Here is a 22494-nt window from a genome sequence, read left to right on the forward strand (position 1 = left end):
CTTGTCGGAGGGGCCGTGGGGTCGCGACAAAAACAGGGGTCGTGAAGGAGAACATGGGATGTTGGAAGGATAATGGTCATGGGATCGTGACATGTATGGTGGTGATGGTCGCGACAATATGTCATCGAGGAGATAGTGGTGGGCTCATGAAGATCGGGTGGTGGGCCAAGAATACCAGGTTGTTCATTGAATTGTGAAGAGCTAGAAGAAGTGGACCATTGATGAAGGAGGTTATCTGAAATGGAAAAAGCAGTAGAAGAGATATTGGAAAATGGGAATTGGTCTTCTACAAATACGACATGCCGAGAGAGGTAAATTTCTTTGCTCTTTGGATCATAGCATTTGTAGGCATTATGACCGGTAGAATAACCAAGAAAAATGCAGGGAGATGACTTTGGTTGCAATTTATGCTTATTGTAGGGCTTTAAGCAAGAAAAATGTAGGGCTTTGGTTGCAATTTATTGCAGGGAGAGGTAACGGTAGCGTGTCAGACGACTGCTTGTGGTCCTGGGTAGCTGTGCTTGACACCTGACAATAAGTTCTAGGTCCATAGAACACTTCTTGCAGACCTTGAGGAAGAGGATCGAGGAGGATAGCGTCATAACTGTAGTCCTCAAGATATATCTCGCCTGAGGACTACCTTCTCTAGGGACAGTGCACGATTATGGGAATCGACCTACCCCCAGAGGAGCTCTAGGCGAGCTCATCAGGGACTCCTTAGCATCCGCAGAGCTTAATTACTCTAACGACTGCCACGTGTCAATTGGTGAAAACATGGACAACATACATAATTATGAACAACTAGTGGAGGGTCATAACTAATATAATGACTAAATCAATGGATTGCTTTATAGTTATAACTTCTAATAATATAAGACTGTAGTTTTGAGTGTTCAACTATGAATTTCTAGTGGACTAATTCATAGTTAATAAATTAATTAATAAAACTCAAAGTTAGTGAAATTAATAAAATTATTGGAGCTTAGAATTACGAGTCCATACTGTCCTCATACTAGCTCAATAACATAAAGGTAGGATTTTGATATTATTAATTTTTATAATATTATTTATGAAAAAATATTTAATGGCAAATAAAATTATATTGATAATTTTGTAACATTTATTTTTATTGAAAATTAATTTGATCATATTTAATTTTGTGGTATAACTGTATACTTCATCAAATAATATGATAAATGTCCAACTTGTAGTCTCCCAAAACTCCTAATAAGAGTTAATAAGTTGATTAGTGTGCCGGAAGGGCATAAGTGGAATTATCGTGGAATTATGTGATTTTAATTAGATATATATATATATGATTATGTGGATTATATGAGTAATATCATAATATGAATGTTTATGCATGTTTAAGTGTATTAAATGTGCTTAAAGAACTGCTTTAATTTGTTAAAAATTGACATTTTCGTAATTTTGATCAATTAAGGGTATAACTGTAATTTTAATGTGTTATGTGCCTAGGACCACATTATTATGTGGGTATTCATGATATTCTACAGGAGTCGATCCTTTCGAGCAATTTAGCAGAAAGTCACAATGGGGATAAATACCCGGCTCGGGGTGAGCGAAGGGGGTATTTTGGTCATTTTTCCATATTTCGAGATTTATTGATAAACAAAAGTGTTTGATGGGAAATAAATTGTATTTGATGAATTTGTTGAATAATTTGGAGATTATGGATATAATTTGAGGTTTAGTGGGGAAATAGGAGCTAATGACGATTTTTCCCTTGTGGTATAGTTTTGAGGTTAAAATGGATTAGGGGTAAATTGCTCATTTGACTAATTAGTATAGATTTTTGGTTAATTCTGAAAGGCAGCAGCACTCACGTTTCCCTCACTTCCCCTCTCCTCTTTAGTCTTTGTTTCAAGAATCCTCTCAAGAGAACAACCTCAAGGCCTAGCTAAGGGCTTGGACTAGGGAATTCTGGAGAGAAGTTGAGCATTGGAAGAAGTAGGAGCTGCCCAAGACACAGATGCACCTAGAAATTTTGAAATTTCAGAGGTATGATTGCCTAGTTTTGAGCTTCTTTGTGCTCTTGATGGGTTTGAAGGATTAAAGTGAATTTTGAACTTTCATGTGTCTAGGGGACTTAGGTGTTGTGATGGGTGGTGGATGCACGATTCTTAACTGTTCTTAAGCTTGGGATTGAACCAAAAACTCAGAATCGGGCTCGGATTCTCATATTTGGGGTAAGTATTTTGAGTTTAAAGCTCAAATGGTGAATTTTGATAATTATGTGTTTTTGGTTGTTTAAGTGTGTTTTTATGTTGTACTCGGGTTATAGAATTTGATTGTGGTCGTTTGGTTGTAAAATTTTTGCTGGAATTGCGTTAGGATAGGATTGCAAATGCAGGGGGAAAACACAATTTCTAGGTTGTTGCGGTGTCCTTGTGACGCCTGGGATGAGCGTCGCGGTGTGTATGAGTTCCTTCGAGGGTGGGTTTGCCCTCAGACCGTTGTGGCGCTGCAACCCTTTAGAGGGGGTTTCGCGGCTCAAAATGAGAAAATTTTATTGGGGAGGCTCTCGATTAGTTGTGGCGCCGAGACCCTTTAAAGGGGGTGTCGCGGCTCAAAATGCACAAGGTTCTAAGGGGCTTATCGGTCTGTTGTGGAGCTACGGCGCTGCAAGGGGTGTTGCGGCGCTAATGCAGCTTTAAGGTGTATTTTTCTAGGGTTTTAGTGAGTTAACTTGGGAGGCTCGGGGGACGATTATGCTATCCATCTTAGTGGAATTCGAGGTCCTGAGAGCTAGGGCATAGCCTTGAAGCCCATCAGCAGAATTAGTTCCTGATAAATACATCGTTGATATTATGACTAGGGTTTTTGCAAGGTTCAAAAAAGGTATCACAATTGGGGTCGTACTACAATTTTTATGGGAGTCGAGGTAAGAAAATTGGCACATGCACCAAGTGAAGGGCATTAGCCCTGATTATCGAACACGGTTATGACTGTGTCTTGAGTTCATTTAAAGTTAAATGTTTGCTCTATATAGGCATTTGTTGCTATAATTGTTTGTACTGAATGGCTATTGTTTGTAATTGATCGGTTGGGGGCCATTATCGGCGATATACATGCGTAATGTATGTCGTTATGGCACGACCATTACATGGGTGCGGTATGCATCTATTCGACATGAGTCATTATACTTGTTAAAAAATAAATGTGAATCTAATTGTTATTTACAAGGCATGCATTAGATATAAATGTTTATCTGGATATCTGTTTTACTTGATTGAGTTTTCTTACTGAGCCTTGGAACATGAGTGCTTTATGGTGCAGGTAAGGGCAAAATAAATCTGGACCAACCATGAGTTGGAGAGATGTATGGGCGACGTGTACATACTCAGCTTGCTCGACCACCACATTCGAGATATTTTTAAGGAATGTGGATTAGCAGCTTGTTTTGCCGCTTAGGTCAGCTAACTTTTCCATTTTGTTAAACTTGTATTTTGATTTAAAAGCTTTTGGATCCCTTGTAAATGTTCACACCATTTTCATGAAAAGTTTGACATCATTCACCGAAATTTTTAATACCAAAACTAATGTTTAACTTGAACTACACTTTTAAGTCCAAATGACTCACTTAACGAGTTAAGTACTATTTTTAACACACAGTGATTAGTAGGATGTTACACAACTAATAGCATTATATTAAGATAAAATACTATAGTTCCCAAATCCCTGCAGTTGATGCTAGCCACAGTCCATTTTGGACTGTGGTCCACGTATAAGCCTAATGAAATTAGCATTTGGTCTTCTTTTTGGTAGTTCTATAAATTAGAACATAACACCAAGAGAGAAGAACAACACTTTGCGTTATTTTGTTAAGAGAGAAAAATATAGAAGTTTGGTTCTCTCTATTTTTTGAGAAGAACACTCTCTCATGTGTTGAGATTAAAAAATATGTTCTTGTGTATCCTACCAAATAGCATAGACATCCACCTGTCTCTTTCTCTTTGTGGGAGTTATAATATGGAAGATGGTTGGTTAGGAGGATGAGACATTATTTGATCTACGCATGTTCTACATCTGGAAAATGTATTTATAATTTTCTTTTTTATTTAGATTTATGTCACGTGAGAAATCACATTCTAATTATGTTTTTTAGAGTGATTTGTTCTCATGCTTTAATAATTATTATTATGACATATAAATATTATTCCATTCTTCCATTACACTATCATCACATGATCGAAAACCATCAGAAATGGAGATCCATCGTACTATTGAGTTCCACCACATTAGCTTGCCTCATCCCTATGTTGAGGTCCATTGCGCCTCTAGCCCTGCCCTTGTGCCACTAGCCCTCTCTTCATGTCTTTGACCCATCAACTTTGTGATTCAAAGAGAAAGCAAGAAAGAGAAAGATAAGGGACTATGGGGCTTGTGCATTATGTCGTGTGATTAAAAAAATATAAACCTAATATGGATAAGCATTATGTGGAGTCATGAATTGCTTAAAGAAAAAACTAATATGGAAAGTTGGGAATGGAGATTCTAATTCTTTCACTAAAGATTATTATTGGGTTCCTAACTGTCGATTTCTAGTCTTTCTTCCTAATACTAAACCTCCATGCACCAAAGTCTTTTATTTCATTTATAAATAAAAGGATGTGAAATGTAGCCAAACTAAATCCATTTCATTCTTGTGATCATGTTGATGATATTCTAACGGTCTCTCTTCCTAACACAACTCTTTAGGATAGGCATATTTGAAGTTTAAACCTCGAGCAACATATATACTATTAAAATATGTTATTATTTGGCCCACTCTACCTTTGTTGATCCTTCTTCTAATTCTACTCATATAAAACAATAGTGTAAAACTTTGTGGCATATTTGACTATTCCCCCGACAGTGAAACATTTTGTTTTGAGAGTGTGTAACAAAGTGCTTTTCCAACAGCTTACAACATCTTCTATAAAAAGATAATTTCATCTTCTTCATGCTTAAGATGTAGTAATTACTTAGAGACACTGAATTACACCAATAACGGTATGTCACCTCTTATAATGTTAGGCAACTTAAGATGCCCTTTAGCATCAAACATTTTGAATGACGCTCATGCATTGTTTTCTATTTAAAATTGCATACTCGTTTTAGGATTCTTTCGTAATTTTGTTGAATGTGGTGCCAAAGTTTCAAGTGATATTTTAAGGCATCCTAGGGAGGATTTTTCTAATTTTATGATTTTATTGTTAGCATTGACCACTTATTGTCTCTATTCCCTAGTGTATTCTTGCATTATGTTCCTAAAAAAGGCAATAAAGCAGCCCATTTTCTTACTAAGCTTTCTTCAGGGTTAGATGAAGAAAATAAAGGAATCGGTGCATCACTTTTGCTTGTAGGAGCATTTTCTGTGTTCAGTATTTGGAAAAAATATAACTTAATTTTTTTGTATGTCATTGTACATGATAGTTTTAGTAGGCATCCCGCCAATTTTAAGAAATCATTAAAAGACTTAGTCAAGGATGTTTACTCAATTCAAATTTGGCTGAAAAAGCGTAATTACGTGTATAATATTTCAAAGTATGCCGATATATCGTAGCTCTTAGGGGCGATATATCACCACTCACGGAATATGAAAACACGTGAACTTTGCACGAACACTTCGACGAGCCTCAGGAATATGAGCCTAGGCGATATATCGTCTACTAGGGGCGATATATCGGCTCAAGAGGATGGTTTTCAAATCATTTTGAAACCGAGCTCAATTCAACCCATAACCTCTTAGTAAGCCTTTGAATCTTTTTGACCAAATCTTCAGCCTCTGCTGAACGATTATTCAAATATATTTTTCAATTAAAAAGCCATTATTTTATTCAAGCTAAATAAAGATCTTTTCATTCTTGAACTCTATAAATAGGACCTAGTACCCAGCCATTTCTTCATTCATCAAGCTAAGTTCAGAGTCTACAAGCTGCTAGGTCATTTTAGAGTGGTTAAACACTTGGGTTGGGGATATAAGCTTTATCCTTATAAGCTTAATAAACACTCGGGAAGTAAGGTTCATAGTATATTTCAGTTCGAGGTGTAGTTCGGTTATAGAAGCATTCAAGATATTCCTTATTATAGTTCCTTTCTTTGTTATTCTTATAGTTTTTCTACTCAAAATCCTAACTCGTATTCTCTATTCTTGGTTAGGAATCTAAGATCTTGAACGTAAGATTGTTGTTGGTAAGTATCCTTTCGATGGTGTAGTTCATTCTTTTCATCCCTTTTTCTTTAGTATACTCACCTTTCTATGATGGTTTTTAGGAGTGTTCCAAAGTCCCGATACTGTTCTCATATCCCGGTATATTGGTAAGGAAAATAGGATAGATTTTATGTGCATATATGTTATGTTATGTTATGTTTATGTTATGATATGTGTATTTTATGATATGTATATAGAATATGTTTTCAGTCGCTTGGGCACATGAATTCCTTAGATAAGCAAGCCCCGAGAATCTATGATTAGGCATATGACTTGTTAAGATAACAAGCCCCAAGAATGGATGATTGGGCATATGACTTGTTTAGATAAGGAAGCCCCAAGAAGATATATTGGGCACATGACTTGCTTAGCTAGCAAGCCACACAAATTTATGGGCATATGACTTGCTCAGCTAACAAGCCCCAATAATTTATGATGGCCATTATTGTTATAGTCCTATATGATAAATGTTGTTATAGTCATACGTTTTATAGTTTATGTTTATGATATAGCATATGTTATGATATAATTTTACGTGTATGATTTATGTTGTAGATTTTTCCTTGCTGGGCATTAGGCTCATTCCTTTATGTTTAAATGTGCAGGAAGTTAGCTATGGCGGCGGGAAAGGTTCCTGGCAGCTTGGGGATGTGTATTGAGGCTGGATGGAATCAATAGACTGAGTGTTCGATTAGAGGATGAAGTCTTTAAGTCTTTAAATTATGATTTCTACGGATTATTTTCCGCACTTGATTTTGTAACCCATTTATTTAAGTTATGTTTTGTTTTATTTTCAAAACAATGGGATCACATATCCTAAGTAAAATCTTTATGTATTCAAACCCTTTCTTTACATAATAAAGTTATGATGTTTTCACATGTATGTTTTCTTATGATTAATATAGTAGTTATTAATGGTCCAAGGTCTAGAATAGTTGGGTTGTTACAGCAAAAGTACCCAATGTTTAACAAAACTTGTGATTTAGTACCCAATCTTTTTTTTCACAGAAAAAGTACCCAATGTCAAGTTCTATTTCCATCCCTCGGTTCCCACTCTAACAGAGTTGATTGGCTGGACAGGTGGCGTATTATGATAGGTCAACTTTATATATTTAAAAAATAATAATTTTAAAATAGAACAAATTAATAGAATACATTTACATTTTTTTTAAAACATATTTAAAAAAATTAAAACTAATATCTATCTCTATCTCCCATTTCTTCTCTCTTCTGTTTCTGTTTCTGCTTCTCTTCCTTTCTTCTTTTTATTGCTCAACAGATTGAATCTATGGAGCTTGGTCAGGGTCCTTGTAGGTGGCGTTGAAGGCGGATGGGGTTGCTGAGCATACGCGATCGAGAAATAGGCAGTCAAAACTAACCACGCTTCTCACGGCAACGACGAAGACGACTGAACTCAACAGCATGGATGCATCGGGGTTGGGATGGTCGGAGCGAGGAGCATTAACGATAGGATAAGTAAATCTGCCATTGTTGGAGCCATGAGGAAAAAAATAATGATAAAAAACAAGAGAAGAAAGAAGAGAGGCTAACCTCTTAAAACGAAAAATTACATCATTTTATTGCTCTGGATCTGACATTTTTTTTAATTGAAAAAATCGGCAGAACCTAAAATTATATATGATTGTTGATGATGAGGATCTTGTGTATATACATGGTTGAATCCCCAGTAAGGTTGGTTTGAGGGTTTAATCAGATTAGCATATTATTAATGATGTTGGAAGTGCTTCAATGGAAGTTGCAGAAAGAAAGTCATTGACGTTGATGACCACATTTCTAATTTAGGCTTGTTTAATTTAATTGTATATTAAAGACCACAAGGATTTTACGTGGTTCAGGTTATAAAAGAGCCCTATTCCACGTGATGAGGACACCAAGACTAAAGATCCAAGTCTAGTTCCAGTTGGCCTGGAGACGAGGGTGCGAGCCAAAAGCCTCAGTTTAGGAGCTTGATGAGTCTTATTGTATTTTGTCATCTTATATTTTTATTTAGTCTTTGTTTATTTTGTGAAAAGTCAAACACTTGACTTGTGTGAGTCCAAGAGTCCTTTTTGTCTTTAATTTTCGATTTTTATTAGGAAGACAAAGGGTTGTCTTTAAATTTCAGTTTTCATTAGGAAGACAAAGGGTTGTCTTTTTTTTTCGGTTTCATTAGGAAGACAAAAGGCTTGTCTTTAATATTTCGGTTTTTAGGAAGACAAAGGGGCTTGTATTGATGTAATTTTCGGCTATATAAGGCCTTGAAAACATTTGGAAAAATCAGATTATGTTGAATGAAATTGTGAGTTTATTTCTTCTTGAGTTCTTGAAGAAACTTTTGAACTTATCAAGGAGATTCCTTGTGGCGTTCATCCTGACTTATCAAACGGATTCCATCCCCGTTTGTGGCATCTTCCTCATACCAAGGTTCGTGCTTGGCTAAGCATTGGGTCGCGGTTCCATTCCAATCTCATGTGTTCTTGGTGGCTGTTCCATATTTGGTGTCGGGTTTCGTCACACTTGTTGGCGTGGTTCGTATCACCACGAGTCTCTATTATTTAGTGAGTTTGAAGCTTGTTATAGCAAGCTTCAATGGTGGTTCTCAGGAAACATGTATATTTCACTGAGTTACAAAGTTTCTCTCTCTAAAAAACTCAACCCTTTACAAGGAGATACCCCATCCCTAATTATAGGGGCTGGGGTCATTAATATTAATCATCTATCATTAATACAAAATTCCCCATTCTGGGGTGTTAATGCTGAATTAATACAAAAACGACTGCACTAAATAGAGACTACAGCCCAGGCAGATTGCACGGGTCCATTGCAGAAAGTCGCATACCAACTTTATAGGGAACATATCTCTCACTGTCAGGGTGCGGCGCACGTTTTCTCATGTCAAGCGGCGTTGTGGAAAATGTAAATTTTCGAGTGTACGAACTCGACACCACTAATCGAGGCCCACCAAAAGTTGTCAAACAATCATTTGGTGGCCCACACCCGTAGTGACTGACACTTGGCAGGTACCCCAGGTCCGAGGACCGGAATCCTAGACCTAGGCAATGAGTGAGTGAAGAGAGCTCCTTGGGACGTAGCCTCACCTGGAGACATCCTTGCCTCGAGGACAGACCTCGGGGCATGGCCTCACTCGGAGACATTCACGACTTGTTCGACTAGCTCGGGACGTAGCCTCACCTAAAGACATCCTCACCTCGAGGACAGACCTTGGGGCGTGGCCTCACTTGAAGACATCCACGACTTGTATGACTTGGGCTTCCTGGAGGGGTTACACTCCAAGAACTTCATAACTTATGTTGTCACTAATCACTCTTAATTGCCACATGTCGGAGGTGAAAATACGAACAACATTTTCCCCCTAAGTCTTCACTTGTCCTCGGGCAATGGAGACTTAGATTGAGAGGAGTAATTTGAAAGTTTGGGAGGAGACATTTGGGTTTCCCCTGATGTCACTATGGAAAGTCACACCATGTGTTGACTCCCTATGGCTGGGCCGATCAACTCATGCAATTAATGAGGGGTCAGCTCCACTATCCAAAATGTCCATTCCGTACCGAAGGTGTCCTTTTGCCCCATGCCCAAGGCGTCTGTTCCCAAGGCTAATGATCACGTTCCATGTCATTTGGATCCTGATCATTGGATCGCCCTTGATTATCCACGTGGTAGGTAATCCGACGGTCGTGGAGGGGTTGCTTCCCCTCCAAGTTCTATTGAGTATAAAAACTAGAGAACTGCCCCTCAGCTTTCTCACTCTAACCATTCAAAATTCAAAACTTATACGCCAAACACCCTCTCTTCTTTCTCACTCTCCTTAGACCTCCAATCATTTCTGAGTTCTCTACAACTCTGGACGATTGGCGTGAACCGTCTTATTTTTGGGCGAACGACAAGCAATTTTTTAGAGTCTAGACTCGCTTCAACACCTATCTGCGCTTTATCTTGAGTAAGTACCTATTGACTCTATGTTTAGTTTTGCACTTGCATCGAGCTTCATTTGAGAGCTTAGGTGCTTGTTTAGGAATGTAACTTTTGTGACATTTGAGAAGTTTTTTTGGGTGCTCATAAGTCTTTTAGGTGCATTTTGACATTAGAAATGGTCAAAATGGCCCATTATACATCTTATGCAACTTTCGCATTTCTAGGCATTCGACTAGAATATGGAAAATCCCCAGATTCCGGTGAGGTTCATCATCTCAGGTGGTGTTTTCTGGCATGATCTTTGGCTCCGAGGACACCCCATGTTCTTAGAAAAATTATTTTTCCTCTCTTCCCCAAGCAACCATCTTTTCTTTAGTCATAATACTAACTGCTTGGTTTTTGTCGCAGATGTTCGAGGAACTGGGACTATTACACGAGCAAGGTTTCTGCCACTTTGATAAGGAAATCTTAGACATGACCCGAGAAAATGGTGCATCCCAAGATGGAGCGAGGACGGAGGCCCGAGAACCAGTCAAGGAACTGGTTGTTCGTGCTGATGGCCTGATAGTTGAGAGGCCATTCTTATAGGCCCAAAAGGGGATGACCGTGGAAGAAGTCAACTGAGTCCCTACTCCACACCCCACTCAGTCGTACGAGGCTGATGGTTTTGAAGTGAAGGAGTACCACACCATGCTCCAACACCCTAAGGCCTTGGAAGCCATTATGAGCACTATGCGATCGGGGATAGATGTCTGGTGCACCTTTGTTGGGAATCCGAGAGGGCACACCACAACACGAATGGTCTTGGCATCTGGAGCCAAGCCCACTTAATGGCTAGGGCCACCCTGCCCTTGCATCAATATTTCGTGGACTTCTTGAAGTTTGTAGGAATAGCTCCATTTCAACTCTCCCCTTAAGCTTATTGGGTGCTCGCGGGAATGTATGTTCAGTATTGGAAAAAGAACTAGCCTGCACCTTCCCCGACGGAGATTATGTACTTCTACAACTTCCGCACCACTCCAAGGAAGAAGACCAACCGAGACGGATACTACACCTTGATAAATTATGCCTCTTCATCCCTCGACTACAAGGCTCCCCATCACAATGAGAACCATTCTCAGGACTATGAGGATGCCTTCTTCTTCATGAACGAGTTTTTGATCCATAATAACCCGACCTTGATCCTCAACTTCTCCATGGTTGGTGAGTGTCATCCCGATCATTTTCTTTTCCTTTGTTTCTTGGACCAATTCGTGTTCTTCACTTAGTCACTGCTAAATAGGTCCCTTCTACTGGACTCCATATGTCCAAATCTTCGAGGACCGATCATTCCCTGAGCAAGCTATAGATCTTAGCTTTTTGGTGACGAAGGACAACCTCAACGGGTCGGGACTTCTTAGCGTGGGGAAGAAAATCAGCAATATTGAGTTGACCAAGTACCGATAGTCCAAGAAGTCTTGGGAGCTGGCATCTCGACACATCAATTACATTGATGGGCGCGCCTGGGCGATGCTGAACCAGTAGCTACAGGAGGATTGGCTGGAGACTATCCCAGCTGCAGAGGCAGCTCGAGAAGCCTAAGAAGATCAGGAGCTCAAGGACGAGCTCCAGGTGGGAATGAAGGTTTCTTATCTTTCCCCAGGTAAATCACCCCTTACTCTATACCACGCCACACATGTAGGGGATAGGCTAAGTCTCGAGCATGTCTGGGCCTTTCCCGCCTTTGTTCATTGTGGCCAGATTGCACGTTTCACTGCCCGAGGATACAGTTACCTCCTCAAGGCTTTGTGCCCATAGACCATGTGACATATCTCAACTCCAACTGGTTCTGCCAATATGGCACTAATTTGAGTTGTGAGATGGGAGATAGGACTAGCCACCTCCAATGCTTGTACCAAGATATAGCTCATGGTGGGCTTCTGAGAAGCCTACAACACTGTTTTATGTCTTCGTTTTGGACTTTTCCCTAATCATTTCTTTGTTTTTGAAGATCATATGGGGCTAGCTGACATCGCTCGATCAACCCTAAGGCTAGGAGCGCCTCTAATCTCTTCAACTGCCGAAGAACCCTCGCGTCCTCGGGAGGATCCCAAACCCTCTCCACCAACTAATAGGCAGAGCGCTTCCACCCCCCTCCACTACGGTAGACCTTCCCCTAGCCTTGGAGGTTCCTTCATCGCCTCAGGCTGGTGAAGTGGTCCAAAGATCGGACCAACCAGAGTTGGCACCTCGCCCACGACTTCTTGTATACCTCGAAAGGTATGAGGGGGACCTATTGGGGAAATACCAGAAAAAGCTCCAGCATTTTGATGTGAGGATGGCAGAAGGCAACATGCTCCTCCACGAAACCGCAAAGGCCCTGCACCAACTGAATCCACGAAGAGAGAAACCCATCGTACCTATGATAGGTCGGCTGAAATGGAGACTTTGTTCTCAGCCAAGCTAGGGGAAGTTGTTGATCCTCTCGCTACTGAGCTCCTCCAGAGGGTTAGCTCCACCATGTGCGAGCTGATTGCCCATAGCTTTGGCCAACTGGGCGACAGTAATGAGGCCTCCCTCGTGGCTTCATGCCGATATGCTATTGTCCTGGTAAGTCACCAATTCTTGGGGTTTTATCTTACTTCCACAATGCTTGAGCTAATTTCTCTTTTTTTCCAGTCCGCCTTGGATTGTCAATGCTTGGGCGATATCATGATGGAGAAGTCATACAAACTTAAGCAGCCCCACGACAAGATATTCGTCCTCTAGGAGAAACTCTGAGTTCCTCAAGAAGAGCTCACTCGCATTCAGGCCACTCTGGAAGTCAAACAAAAATGTTCTCGGGAGCTTGAGAAGATTGGCCTAAAGACCGCCAAGGATCTGTGACAAGCCCAGGAGGATGTAAAGAAGGCAACAGCCGAGGTCACCCGAGGGGCCGTTGAGATTTCCCAGCTTTAGGAGCAGCTCAAGCCATGGAGATGAACATGTTGTTGGAAATAGTGCCCTTATAACAATTGTAGTTGACAAATGTTTTAAATAAAATAAATAATTGAATTGAATTATTATATATAGACTATGTTCGATATTATATGATAATATTAAGTGAATATCAGAAAATTCTAAAGTTTATCTATGTGGTCTTAATCTCATATTGGTATGGGAGGATTGAGATTAAGATAATAAACTTAAATAGTTCGCAGTAAAATAAAGTTATGGAATCTTTAGATTAATTACTACTAGTACGGTCATGGGAGGATTGAGATTAAGATAATAAACTTAAATAGTTCGCAGTAAAATAAAGTTATGGAATCTTTAGATTAATTACTACTAGTACGGTCCACTAGTATTATGAATACATGTGACCTAGATCCGAGTTACAAGTGTAGTAGGACACTTTAGTAAAGGTACTTTTCATGCTGAGAGTATGTAGAATTGGACCATATGTGATTTGTTAATACTTGTTTAAACATTGTTTAATAGTATTAATCAAATACATCAAACGATGATCATATACACGATGATCTTAATCCTGTGGTTACTATGAACTCCTATATATGTCATCTCATCCTTTGATTCATGTGTTAAGGTTTGTTAGAATGATCAAGCCAAGAATAATTGTTTTAGGGACTCAATGATGTATATGGCTGGGGACGTAGTTTAACATGTATGGAATCTATACATTCTTGTAGATTAAATAATGGTTCCTTATTGGGCTGACTTTTGGAACTGAAAAGGTTATGAGCGCTCACGTCACAAACTTGTTGTGATACAACCTTCACTAGTAAAGTCAGTGGTACTCTAGGAACAAGATATAGCTAAAAGGGTAAAACGGTAATTTTATTCCCATTTAATTATGAACCATTAATAGAGGATTAACATTGTATGTAATGGTTATATCAATGGACACTTTATTCTTAATAAAGTACTCAGTAGATATATGTCTATAATTATCAAGAGTTCAATCTCATATTTTTGGTGGAGTAATCATGAGATTAATAAATATGATTATCTAATCAAAGAGCTTTGATTAATAATGTAATATTTATTGGAACTTGATATTATAGGTCCATATGTCCCCAGGGCGGTTCTATCAACACCATATCAAGGTAAGAGTTGATACAATGATATAACTATAATTTGGGAATTTGAGAAGAATTTTATTCTTCGGGTCAAGTATGCAATTATATGATAATTGAGGTTGAATAATTAATTTAGAATTAATTATTAATTTCAAAAATATATTTATTAATTTAAATATATAAGTTTTCGAATTTCATATATAAATAAATTAATTAATTTTTTAAATTAATTATTTTATTTGAGTGGGAGAAAATAAAATTACTAAGTCAAAAATCAATTTTTAATTTATCTAATTTTAAAAGATGATGATCATCATCATCATCAATTTGAATTTTGAATTTAGAATTTAAATTTTGAAATATGGTTATCGTCTTTTCCTTAAAAAGATAAATTCTTTATTTTGTGGGAGATTGATTTAGTTAAATAATTAAATAAAAGAAAAATGCAAAATCCCTTAAAGGGAATAGCAGTACATGCCTGTCACAGTCCAATGATTGTGTCATGCATGTACCACTATACAGATATTGTACTTGTGTAGGTTTTATTTTATTTATTTATTTATTTAATAATTTGAAAATAGTTTTTCAAATTTGGTAAGTTAGATATTTATCTAAAATCTAATCCTATCATCATTATTATGATATATTTATATTACTATTATTATTAGGAAAAATAAGGTAATATTATTCTCTCTATATATATGATATAGAAGAAGAAGAAAAAAAATATACACAGATAAAAAAGAAAACACACAACAATTCATAATTCAGAATAGTTCTCAGAGTTTTTTGTTAGACAAAAACTCTCTTTCTTCCTCCTTATTCTAGCCATTCTCAAACCATAATCCAAGTTCTCATGTGTTGAGAAATACTTGTGATTTCTAAAATACAAACTCATGTTCTCTATGTGCCCACACACATTTTGAGGTGTAGATAACACTCCAGAAGATCGTGGTTTGAGTGCTCAACGCTTTGAAATGGAAGATCGTTAAAATACAAAAAAAACTCAAGGACACTTGATAGGCTTCAAGAGGTAAAAGTTTATGCTCTTGTTTTTTTGTGTTTATATATTCTATATAAATATATTGTATATTTATATACATATTTGTTGCATGATTAATAATATTGTATGATAATATTTCTAGATTGTTTTCTTGCTTGTATAAATTGTTTATAAGATTAATGAATTTTTTTTATTGTTGTTGTTCTGTTGTTCATCAACAACAATGGGCCCACCACACAAAGTTTTCGCTGCGTGCTCTAAATAGTTTTCCAACGCATGTCTTCTCAGTATCAAGTAGAAAAGCTCAAGCAGGATGTAACGCCCTGGTTACCCCAAGACCATTATGGTGAACGTTGAACCATGAATTTAACTCGCTACCCGAGTTCTTTGGTTAAAAACGTGCTTCTAGGTGTTATTAACATGTTAAGGTGGAAAACCAATCAAAAGGAAATGATATATTTTATTTAAAACATAAAACTGTTCATGGACCTATAAAAAATGTTTACAAGTTCTTTACAATGCAAAATGGTCACAACATTATAAAATTTACAACCCGCCGATCTAAGCAGCAAAAATAAGGTAAACCCCCTAATTCCCCTGAGAACTCCTTGGCCGTGGTGGTCAAGCGGCCGCATATGTACACATCACCACCTAAGCTCACCACTCAAGGTTGGGTGAGCTTTTCTTTCCCTTTACCCGCACCACATAGCACCCATGAGCCAAAGCCCAGCAAGAAAACTCAATACTGCAAGAATATAACATCAACAGATGATCATAATAATCATCCAAGACTTTTAATCCAATACAGAGGAGTGACAGTTGTTAAGTCACTAAGGTGGGTTCTGTTCCCTTTTCAGATAAGTGATCCTTTCACTAGCTTAAACAAGATAGGTATCTGATGAAATAGTCACCAACATAACCCTATCGAGTGACCATAGAGTCACAATGGTGGGATTCCGTTCCCTTAGCCATGTGACAAACAGTCACCTAGGCCTTTGGCCCTGGTTTTGAGTAACTAGTCAAGCGCTTTGGTTTTCTTCTACCGTAGGGTCGGTCCAGCATTAATACTCTATATGAGTCATTCAATACTGATGTCGATTAGATCTAATCTTTTATCGGCTCTGCGTTCATGACGCTTATGCCGTTCCTGACTCTTAGGTCAGTAACATGTGGCCAGTGCCAATTCTGAATAGTCAGTGGCATGCACAAGTAAGCAAGATTTTCCAAGCATTTAATATGCAATCAATGTCCACATTTAAACACTCAACATGCCTCAATAATAACCACACATGTCATATACGAGGTGCAGTTTTCTTACCTCTGGTTTGAGCGAGAATTAATAAAAGAACGACCCTTGAGAACAATCAGTCTTTTTGTCCCTTCGTAGTCACCTAGTCATAACCAAATTTGAGATTCCATCAATAAAATGAATAATAAAAAGTTCCCGAACCAAGATGTAGCCTCCGAGACGTCGAATCCTACTAAACCGGGTAGTAGGAACGATCCCGAGGCCTAAGGTTTGAGTTCCCATGACAAAAACACATTTTTGGCCAAAAAAGCTCTTAAGGGTCGTGACCCTACTTCCACCATGCCGCGGTTCGCCTCCCAAACAGAGGCGCCAACCTCAAGCTCCTGCACCCAATGTCGCAACATTGCCTCCCAGCAGCCAAAAACCCTTGTTTTCTCCCATCAAAACCTTGTTTTCCCCCTCTTTCAATCCTTCCAAAAACTTACTCAAACATCTCCAAATCCAAAACCAAGTATTACCACAACACAATCAACATACCAACAACAAAACCCAAGAAAATTTTCTCAAAAACTTCCATGAATTCCCAACTAACCACATCAAAATCTCTTGACTAAAAACCATAAGAAAAACAGAGTATAGCTTAAATTCATGGGTGAATTCTTACCTCAAGCTGGGTTTGTGTCCTCTTCAATGGATGAAGTAAGTTTATAAACTCCAATCCTTGATTTCCTAGCTTGTTCTTCAAATTAAGGCCAAGAATTCCAAAGGAAAATGAAAGAGAAGGGATGTACGGGAGAAGGGGAGAACTAGCTTTGTTTTGGTAAGCTTCTACAATCTACAAGGCTGATATATATCTTAGGGGTGAAATGACTATTTTGCCCCTAGGTCATTTACAGGTTTCTAAGGACTCCCAAGGGTAAAACAATCCTTTCCCACCTATTTCATTAATCATAATTAACACCATCCAATTCCCACTATTCTCGATATTCTCAAATACCAATAATTCATATCCCGTTACCCTTTAATTCCCGGTAACGCTCTAATCACCAAAACACCCCGAGACTCACCCTGAGCCCCGAGCTTAAGCCTGTTATGACCAAACCGATAGTTTATAATCAAAGATCATCTCATGCCGAATAGCTCGAACAAATCCACATTATCATGTGGCCTCAACAATTATTCACAATCATGCACCAAAATATACAAATATGCCCGCAACGGGCCAAACTAGCAAAATGCCCTTATAATCAAATGTGGACCCACATGCATGCATTTAACATCATATTATAATATAATTCACATAAACATGCATATAGTCATTTAATGGCATAAAAAAACAATTATGGCCCTCCCGGCCTACTAGTCCAGCCATTAAACCGCATTAGGGATTTCGGGGCATTACACAGGAGGTCAAGACCATCGCTGAGGATGCCTTTTACGTGGCCTGATTCCACAATCAAGAGATGAGCTTGGATTTCCCCAGAGAACCTGAGAAGTACAAACTCCTCTTCAAAGAACACCTCCAGGCGACCCAAGCTGCGGAGGTGACTCAAGCTGTAGCTCGCTAGGCTGGGAGTGCTTCGGAGATAGATGCAATCATTGACTTGGTGGAGGAGGTACCGAAGGGCAATTAAAGCTCGAGCCCCTGAGCATTTTCGTGACTTAGGCCTGCGTGCCACAAACAATTAATTTGCGTACTTTTTTTGTTTGGTACAATTAATACAATGCATTTTCTTTAAAATTGATATTTTTTTTACCCACTAAACTTAATTGTAAATAACGAGGGTCCCGAGTCGTTGACTTAGGTCTTGTGCTCGAGTCTTTATTGAATTCTCTTAGTACTTAGAAAATGTTCATGCATTTAGTGTTGCTCTGTAGGCTAGCGGTCCTCAAGAGTAACTTTATCGCTAGGTCAAGTGATTACTCGACGCGGCCCTATGTCCCTAAGTTCCAACGACTCAGGATGGGGCCAGCCTGTTGTTCTTAGAGCTTAAGGATCCTCCTACCAGTGTTTAGATGCTTGTGCATTAAGTGTTTCTTCTAAGGCTCGTGGTCTTAAGAGTAGCGTTGATGCACTGTCAAGTGAGAGCACTTGACTCTCCTATACCTTTGAGTTTCAATGACTCGAGCTTCTAGGAGGTCTTGTATTGTATGATTTTTCCTTAATGCTCAACGCTTAAGACATTTAGTATTTCCTTCCAGGTTCAAAGTCCTTGAAAGTAACTTTAATTTCATCCCGAGCTCTGATGACTCGGGAGTTTAGGAGGCCATCCGCACTAAGCTATTTGCCCCTGGGTACGTGGTCATCGGTGGGCCAGCTTGGGATTTTTGGTTTGCCCGTTGAGTATACAACTCGAGACCTAATCATGTGGAAGTCTTGAACTCATCATCCTAGGCCCAGGAGGTTGAGTTCCCCTCCCTTTGGCTAGGTATTTTGCGACACTCAAGTTTTAGCACTGGAGGTCTGGCTCCGAGTTCCAACGACTTGGACCTCCGTTCACATCTCGAGATCATAGGACTGAGTCAGTGCTCCTCAGGCACAGTTTCCTTGGAATGTAACATCAATCCGTACTCATGCTACATGGGATTTATTTACTCTTTGGGTCGATTCATGACTCTGAGTGTAATTGACTCAGGCCGCAACTTGAATCCCAAGATCGAGGGACTTGGTTCTTACTTCCCAGGCATGGAATCCATGGAAGGTAACCTTAAGTCCATTCTTGTGCTCCTTTAAGGCAACTACTGTCAAGGTTCCGTAGAGTATTCTGCTTAAGTCTTAGGCAACTTAGTCTCGTGCCCAAGTACTAACGACTTAGGCTTTCGTTCACTTCTTGAGGATTGGAATTTGTTTATTACTCCTTGGGCATGCTCCGTCCTTGGGAGAATATGCTAAATACAATCTCACGTTACTTTGATCTTTTCAGCACTGTGTTTTTATCAGGCCACTTAGCTATAGGTTCTCATGACATTAGGGACGTTTCACTCGTCGACTAGCTAAGCTTCCCATATCATGAACTTCCTGATGCTAATTTCGCTCGAGGCATACTGGGGACTTGGTTAGAGCTTCTCAGATGCAATGTCCATGGGAGGTGTCCCAAGTCCATGCCCTAGGACCAAGTATAGAGTACTTGGTCTTTCGTTCGCATCTCGAGATTAATGGACTTGGTCAGAGCTCCTCAGACGCAATGTACACGGGAGGGGAGGTGATGCATGTCCGTTTTCGCACTACTAAGATTTTTAGTTTAGTCTCTGTTGACCCAGATTTTGGTCAACCGACACGGAGTCAGAATATGCTTGATGTGAATGAATATGTTGACAAGAATCAAATGGCGAAAAGAATAAGAACACGATATTTTATAGTGGTTCGGCCCCAGGATCTGGTAATGACCTACGTCCACTTAGATTGTTATTGATATAAAAATCAAAGGAGTGATCAAAGAACAAGGGTTCAATGAGTTTCACTAACCTCTGAAGAACAATACAATATTCCAAGGAGAATTACTCTAGTCTCAAATAAATCAAAAGCCAAAAAAAAAAAGGTCCTCTCCCTTGAGCTATCTTTTACTATTTATAGGCTCAAGGGGGATTACATGATTTAGTTGCCGATATTATCTCCTAAATAATCGGATATTCAGGAGATTATGTGAGTTAAATCTGGGATCTACAAAGATCTTTACAGTAATATTACATTGCATGCGGAACCATCGACCAGACTGGTCGTAGGTAAGACTGGGCCGCATACTGCTTCTAATACGTCTTCTGGTCGATACACTAGCAGAGCCCTTCCAGGCATCAGCCACGTGTCCAGGAATTACTTGCCATGTCATCAATTCCAATTTTTGGATAACATTTGCCCCCCAAGTTTATTTATTACGAGCAATAGATAAACTTTTTGAGCGAACGACCCTTCGGTAACCCCGCCTTACGTGTCAGAACCCTTCGTGTGTTCTTGGAAAAAGTAAACTACTCCCGTCTAATCATGACTTTTCGGTTCCCCAGTAATAATTCGACGGCTATTCTGCTTCCCCATACTTCGAAAAAGGGAAACTGATGATTACGCCTTTTTTATGCCACAGACAAACTTATATAACATCTCCAAACTTCCCTTTTTCTTTTTACGCACGCCATTGCCTTCTCAAGAAACCCTAAAAACCAGAGCTTTAATCTTCTCCGGAGACCATTTTTCTGCATTTTCAAGACTCAGTCCGAGAGTTCCTTAATTTCCGAAGACTCTTTTCCAATCTCCACGACCATTTTCTTGGTAAGTTTTTGAATCCTTATGCTTCAAATTTTCATAATGCATGCTTCTGTATGTTGACTGTTTGAGTTCGTCTGCTTCTGGTTTGAGATGCTTGTGAGTAGAATGTCTTGTAGGCAAAAAAGGGTTACGAGTTAGTTTAATAGTCGGGATCATACTTTTAGGACGTAAAATCGAAGTAAAAATTCGATCTTTAGGCTAGTTGGAAAATAGGTTTTTCCCGCCCTAAGGGGAGTTGAAAAAGCTTTTTTGAAAAACTTTTTACTTTCACCCTCTGATCCGTTTCTCAAACTGTTCGTGTGGAAAAATTTAGCTTTTAGTTAGAATGCTGTTGTATAAAAGCTCGACTTTTATACTCGACTAGCGCCATTCTAAAAAGCCTTTAAAAATTCTTTATCCTCACCTTTCCATTCTTCTGTTTGCAGACCTTGATGCCAGATTTGTGGGGAGGTGAACGACCCATCGATGACGATCTTCTCGCCTAGCTGCTCGAAGGCGAAGAACAACCGGCTGACCGAATCCACGAGATTCCCTTCGCACGATCCTCTTTCACACCTTGTCCTTCTCCATCACAAATGGCTCGTTCCAAATCTCTAGGCAAGAAAAGACCTGAATCCGACAATAGTCCAAACCTTCCTGCCCAGCATGATTCGCAGGCTAGGGCTCCCTCGACCAGCGGTCGAGACAATCCTGTTCCTGACCCTAACATCCAAATTAGAGCCCTCCCTCGCCATCATAATCTGCCTGATGTCGAGTGGTATACCTCCCCGACCAGCGTAGTGACCCTTCGGATGGTTGCTAACTATTTCAGGAAGTACCCTCTCACAGGGGTTTCCATTAAAATTCCTACCGCAGACCAAAGGGCTAACCTCCCCGGAGGTATATACAGCGCCTGGTCTCGATATCACATAGAGGCGGGGGCTTTCCTCCCTCTACATCCTTTTTATCAGGGGGTGGCTAATTATTTCGATGTCGCCCCCTTCCAAATTACTCCAAACGGATATAGAATGCTGTCCGCACTCTATATCCTGTACAAACTTAAAAAATGGCCAGAACCTACCCCCCACGAGGTCAATTATCTTTTCGACCTTAAATCTAACCCGCAACAATACGGGACGGGTTTCTTCCACCTTTGTCACCAGGAGACAAACCGTACGTTCCTGAGTGACACTATGCACATATCCAACATGGGGCAGTACAATAAGGAGTACTTCCTTACTCCGGACATAACCAGCAACAACCTGGCCTTCGCTCGAGGAGGTAAGTGCTATCTCTTACTGGTCGATACTTTTAATCAAAGAGTTTCCCTTTATTCTTCTCAGACTATGCTCTGTTTTTCAGGCCCATGGTTACATCCGACCCCAACACCAGACATGGTGTTGAGGTCCCATGCATTGGCCAGGATGACAGACGCACAAAAAAGCATCAAGTCCCTGGTCACTGATTAAAACCTGAGGCTGTCTGGCCTCCTGGCTCCTCGCCATGAAACAAGAGGATCTGTGGTAGCTGATGCCATTGCCGAGGGGGTTCTCGAACAGCAACCTCCCGTGTCCCCTCCCTGAAGGAGGCCGACGGGGGTTACGATCAGGGAACCCACGGGCAATCCTTCCGCAGAAAGGCCTTTTGCTCCCCAAGGCAAAGGGAAACAAAAGGCCACAGAGCCGGTTGTGGACTTGGGGGAATCCTCTGATGAGAACGGTAAAGTTATTTTGCTTTCAAATAGCTTGCCAATTCCCTGTCATTTGTTTGACAGGGAGGGCAACTTTACAAATACTC

General features: G+C 39.6%; 1 protein-coding gene across 1 annotated transcript in view; it reads left to right on the forward strand.

Annotated features, from left to right (window-relative positions):
• Window positions 1–240: 240 nt before the first annotated feature.
• The window catches only part of LOC133833028 (psbP domain-containing protein 3, chloroplastic-like), a 62322-nt gene continuing 40068 nt past the window's right edge, over window positions 241–22494 (forward strand). Inside the window, exons 1-2 of the mRNA XM_062263292.1 lie at window positions 241–311; window positions 421–473. Coding sequence (XP_062119276.1) covers window positions 241–311; window positions 421–473 — 124 coding nt within the window. The remainder of the gene's footprint in view (window positions 312–420; window positions 474–22494) is intronic.

The sequence above is a fragment of the Humulus lupulus genome, chromosome 4 (genome assembly GCF_963169125.1).
Source record: "Humulus lupulus chromosome 4, drHumLupu1.1, whole genome shotgun sequence".
NCBI classification, from domain to species: Eukaryota; Viridiplantae; Streptophyta; class Magnoliopsida; order Rosales; family Cannabaceae; genus Humulus; species Humulus lupulus.